The sequence below is a fragment of the Chelonoidis abingdonii genome, chromosome 1 (genome assembly GCF_003597395.2).
Source record: "Chelonoidis abingdonii isolate Lonesome George chromosome 1, CheloAbing_2.0, whole genome shotgun sequence".
Lineage (NCBI taxonomy): Eukaryota > Metazoa > Chordata > Testudines > Testudinidae > Chelonoidis > Chelonoidis abingdonii.
Genome location: NC_133769.1, coordinates 32,037,062 through 32,043,132, shown reverse-complemented (window position 1 = coordinate 32,043,132; position 6,071 = coordinate 32,037,062). Strand labels below are relative to the sequence as shown.

The 6,071-nt window shown below is 38.5% G+C and overlaps 1 protein-coding gene across 1 annotated transcript in view; it reads right to left on the bottom strand.

Moving 5' to 3' along the window:
* Positions 1-6,071, bottom strand: part of CPNE8 (copine 8) — a 246,775-nt gene that overhangs the window by 226,221 nt on the left and 14,483 nt on the right. Inside the window, 2 exon segments of the mRNA XM_075064967.1 lie at positions 765-811; positions 4,336-4,376. Coding sequence (XP_074921068.1) covers positions 765-811; positions 4,336-4,376 — 88 coding nt within the window.

Sequence of the window (6,071 nt, the reverse complement as noted above, 5' to 3'; positions counted from 1 at the left end):
GAAAGCTCATGCTCCAAAACGTCTGTTAGTCTATAAGGTGCCACAGGATTCTTTGCTGCTTTAACTTATTTCAGTCATTACCACCCGAGTTGATTCCAACTTCTGATATAACAATGAAATGTTGTTCTTCCCATTTAGAATCTGGAGGCACCCAAGCACCATACTTAAGAACTCTAACTGTAAAGTACCAGTAGGCCAAATCTGAGAAGTAAAACCATTAATAACAGAGACAAACTGTCAGTGATCTTTTCTCCTCCTCCCTCCAACTTCCTCCTCCTGCCCCTCCCCTTCAGGGTGACTAGATGTCCTGATTTTATAGGGACAGTCCCAATATTTGGAGCTTTTTCTTAAATAGGCTCCTATTACCCCTCACCCTGATTTTTCACACTTGCTATCTGGTCAGCTTACTCCCCTTCCCAGATGGCCTTTGCAAACCTGGCTAGCCTGCTCTATTTTTTTTTCTTTTAAAGTTGATTTTATTTATGGTGGAGGGAAGGATGGGACACTCACCTTTCTTCTTAAATGGATTTAACCATTTTCAAATGTAATACAAGCTATATATACACACAAGAGTTCAAAATAAAGTGACCCTAATTTTTTGGCATTTTTCCTGCACATTTGAGAGTTTGACTTCTTTCGCATAGCAATCAACCAATTAATCATGATTTTTCCCTTTTTTTTGGCCACGACACAATCACACACACACAGCCACACTTAATATATATATCTATAGATATATAGATATATATATAAAAAAACCTTACCTCTCTCCATTCTTTGCTTCCAATACCTTGTGTATACAAAACACATACTGTGAAAAGAAGAAATGCTCAGTCATTTTCATAATTTCTTTTAACATTCTTACATTAAATGAATCTGTTTTAGGAAGTCTTACATTGCTGTTGAAATTACTAGCTAGGACAATCAAATATCAAATGCTTGCACTCAATTCCTAATAATCCTGTGCTAATAGGAGAAAATATGGACAATAAGCTTGGAAATAGGATGGCATAAAGTGGGTTGTAATACTTACTGCTTGACTTTTAGCAAGTCACTTGACAATCCTTAGATGTAAAATTGGATAAAAGCAAGATTTCATTAAAATCAGACTGAAGTATTGGTATGACTATCCTAGTTAATCTAAATCATAAGTACTCTAAAGACTACTGGTCTGTAGTTAACTGTCTTCAGGAGATGAGAATTAAAAGAGAAACAAATAGGGACCCATATAGGAAAGACAGAGAAAATAGGGTGGGAGAGAAAAAACTACCAGGGCCATTTTTTCCATAGATCTGCTCCAAATATACAAAAGAAAGATATAATATGTTGTATATCGATACACTTTTTAACTAAAATTCCCATAAACAAAATCTTTGTTTAAAACCAGTTAATGTTGCCCGAGTGACATATCCACCCAATATAAGCCTTAAAAAAGGAAACACCATAATAAAGTACATTTATGAGCTGTTACTAAATGCCCACACAGAATATTTCCACTTTCAGCAACAGACTTCATGCCGCTGCCTCCTCCCAAAAAAAGAATTTCCTTTGCTTCCAACAGATATTATGTGGTTTGAGGGTTTTTTTTGTTTCTTTTTTGTTTTGCTTTTCATCTTACTCTCCAGCTCCCTCTCAGGAGCTGAGAGCAAGAAAATTCGGACCTGGAAAAAAAATCGGGAGTTCTCTGCACTTCTGTAATATAGTTAATAGCAACAGTTATCCAATACCTGTATAAACTTGATTAGGGCAATCAACTCATTCACATCAAAAAGCCATTATAGATAATCTTTTGTTCACTATATGTGAATCTTGCACTACACATAAGCCAGCAACCTAACACAGTACCAATCCTCCTTCTGAATAATGCTGATCTAGGTCTGCCATAAATTGTTGTTTTCTGACAGATTATTCTCCTGCTCCAATACATTTTTAATCTAATTTTTTGGGGGGGGGGGGGGAACACAACCCTTTTGGGTTGCAGTCTTTAGTGACAAAGGGTAAGTGCCCAATTCCACTCCCATTGGAGTTACAGGGAATCACCCTACTGGACTTCAATAACTCAACCAGAGGTTAGAGGTCTATTACAGGAGTGGATGGGTGAGGTTCTATGGTCTGCAATGTGCAGAACGTCAGACTAGATCAACATTTCTCAAATGCAGCTACCGTGGCCGCATACGGCCACCAGGGGCTTTTCTTGCAGCCTCAGCCTCCTGGCAGTGACTTCGGGGGAGGAGAGGCCAGCAAGGAGGGTTTGAGCCCTGTCCCACTCTTGACCACAAACGCTGGAAGAGCAGACAGCTGGTGTGAGCTCCCCACCTTCCCAAGAGTGGTGGGGCTCAGGCTTCCAGCTTCAGCCCTGGTGTGGCAGGCTCTGGTCACATGTCGGAAGGCTCTGGCATGGTCTCTAACCGTGGAGCTTTGGGCTCCAGGCTTTAGCTGCACAGTGGCAGTCTCCACCCCCAGACCACTGAGCTTCAGGCTCACACACACCCCTTGTCACCCCTGGCCCCTGCTGTCGCCCCAGTCCCTCACCCCATCGTGCTTGGCCCCTACTGCTTCCCATCTCCCTATCCAAGGCTTAATTTGCCCCCAGCTTGCCAGGGCTGAGTAAGTCTGCTGTGAAAAGTTGTATCTGCATATTTGTTAATATCACTTTTCACTGCCTCCCAGCTAGCTAACAAGTCTTTGCTGTTAAAAGTGATATTAAAAACATACAAATATCACTTACTAGCTACCAAGTCTTCAAAATAAAAAATAAAAGTTGCAACCAAAAAAGCAAAAGAAACAACAACAAAAAGACAGGAACATGCAAAGTACCTTGTGTTTTTATTCTGTTTAGGTCCAGTAAAGAATAGAGACAACTGTATGTTATTACTACTGAGTCTGCAAAAACATCCTGACATAAATAAATTACTAAGACTAGACATGTGTATGTGCATATATATTTGTTTTTCCTAAAGTTAATTAAATATTTTAGGAAAAATTGTCAAAGCAGCCACCAGCAAAAGTTGGTGGCCTCAGTGTGCAACCACCAAAAAAATTGTTGTGAGAACCCCAGTATTAGATGATCACGATGGTCTCTTCTGACCTTACAGTCCTTGAGTAGAAGGTGTCCATGCTGGACCAAAGCCAAGAATTTCATGCCAAGGACAATCCTGCCAAGATCACGTTCAGGGACATGGTTCTCTGCACAGCTGCGTTCTTACACTAATCTGGGAGTTGTCTATTGTCTTTCATATCTGCTCTTTGAGGATTTACAACCAAGATGCCACATTGCCCAGTGACCCAAGGCATATTGATTTATCAACACAAATGCAAATGGCATTTTTTACTCATCTTTTGACTCTAGATTTAAAATTAATTCTATTCATTAGGAGCATCAGCAGAAAGAGGAGATTTTAAAAAGGTTTCAGTATAGTTTGCATAGCAGCCTGGATAAAGATGTGAAAAGAACAATAGATTTTTTTTTTTTTTTGAACAGTAAGTTCTTGTTACGTGCTTGAGTGCTTTGCAAGAACGAGGCCCACGCACACTGTGAGTTATTTGGCTTTAATGAAGGTAAAGTGACACACCCGCAACGGAGACTTTGAGCGTTGCTGTTACGGAGACGGGGAACCCAGCGCACGAAAGCTTGGCCTGGTACGGAGTCCAGGGGCAGAGTTAATGCCCTACGGCAATTATAACCTTATGCCAACACTATGAAAAAGCAGCTTATGCATAAGCAACTTGGGGCTTTCCATTAGCAATGGCTGCCCCCCTTGGCCGACAGCTAGGGGCTTTTTGCACTCTCTTATAGACACAGGGGCTTTCCACATAGGGCAGTTCTAACCGGCTAAAAGCAGAATACACTGGTACGCCGCGTTCTATAATAACCTGCCATCGAGAAAGCGAAAAGCCCTAGCTAGGCCGTAACAAAGTCTTTCGCGATCCCCTACAATTCTGCATTTATTACTTCCCAGCCAAAAAAAAGTTTTAACCTAAAATCTTCTTCAAAGGGACTAGATAGCTCAAGAAACTGGTAATGGGATATAGAACCTTTACATTCTAAGTCACTCATCGAAAATGTGGCTCACGTCAGTAGTAACTAAAAGTTATCAGCTAATAACTATTCAGTAGCCTATGTGAAATGAGTTCAGTAGTTTCAGTCCACTTCCTAACATACAACAGTCTACATGACAAAAACCATATTCACAATTACACTATGTTAAATCTCTGCTGAGGGGATAAGAACTGAATTGATCTAGAGACTGAATTACCCTAGAGGTTTACTTGACATCTTTACGCTGCAGTTTATCCAGTCCAACAAATAAACATAATAAAATAATTTTTACTTACTTGGATCAGATTTTGAAAATGTGTCTCTGTCCAAAAGGTTTCTGTTAAAGAAAAACAGATAAATAATACTGCTACTAAAATAGAGAGAGAACATCAAAGAAAAACAATGATAATTTCTTTCTGATTGAATGCTTTTACAATGCATACATGATTAAAAGAGTTTATTCAAGGAAACTAAGGGGACACAGTTGGCTCTCCTCCATCTCCTATGCATATCAGAATTACTCAGAGCTAGTATTCTGCCAATCTCAAAGTTCACACTTCTCGGTTTGTCACACAATTCTGATGCATGTAAACTGTAAGTTGTAGACTCAACTACCACACAGGGGGAAAGAGGCAGAACACTCAATCATTAAAAATATATTTTTAAATTTAATGTCCCACAGGAACTGAAATAACTTTAAGCTGTCATGGTACTTTGTGAGTTTATTATTTCAGATTTCAGCTAAAAGTAAACCCCTCAAAATTTAGAGCAAATCTTTCAAGTTGGGTAGACCTCTACGTTAACCAAGCTTCTAGGCTCAACCTAATTTTTCAAGGCTAAAACAGTCTTTTGGAACTGGATCCCTCTAGTAAAGTGTTCTGTGTCCAAGCTCTCATTATTTCATTACACTTAGTATCTTACCTACAAATGTGGTAATTGTGTAACTATACAGTTCACTATTGTTTACAAACTATCACAAATGCAAATGAGGAAACTTTTAGTTTGTACTTGCAGCATCCATATGGGGAGTTACAGAGCAACACTCTGGTGCACACTGATTTTCATATTCCCTAGTCCCAATTGTGGGGCAATGCAGAAATAGCGTGTGTAAAGAAAAACTGGTAAGTCAATCAATCAATCTTAATACTGCTCTACTGTTTCTTCTTTCAGGTAAAATAATTACATAGTTCTTCCAGTGTTGTATTTTAGCTGAAGTAACCAGTAAAAATTAAAATGGATTTTTTATTTTTGAGTACCAATGCTCCTCTTTCATGTCTCTTATCCTAAACTCCTTTTATTATTAGGCTTTGTAATGACATTCGGTCATTCTTAATCTATGCCATTAGGATTAAAATGAACACTATCCACATATGTAGATTCAGATTGTAATTTCAGATATAATTACCATTCTGGATCAAATGAGTAGCCCATCAAAGTTTAACATCCTATATTTGACAATGTCCAATACCAGCTGCTTCAGAAAAAGTTACAAGAAACTCTGTAGTAACAATTATGGAGAAATCTGTCCCCCAGGGAAAGTTTCCTCCTAACTAACAGTTATACTGGTCAAGACAAACTAAAAGAAACCGGCGTTAAGGTTGGGAGTACATACCAGTAAATAAAGTAAAATACATTACAGGATTTTTGGGATAATTGAAACACAAGTGTGATAAATCCCCAAAATTCACAATCAAATATAAAAGAAATCCACACGTTGGGGTATGGAAATGATTAATCAGGATACCAAAAAACCTTAGCTCTCCACTGTAGTGACGTTGTGCAATAGCTTTATGATTAAGGCATTTTAGGTTTGTGGGCAGAGTTAAGGTAATCCGTTTCTACGCCATTTATCATTTTCTATATTTTTACCATGTCTCCTCTTTTCATCTCAATTTTTTCAACTCATTTCCGAGCCACTTCTATTTCTTGAGTAACCAGAACTGAACATAGTACTCTAGGGGAGGCTACATAACAGATTTAATAAATTGAAATCTTATTTCCATAGTATTTTCTATTCCATTAAGTACATAAT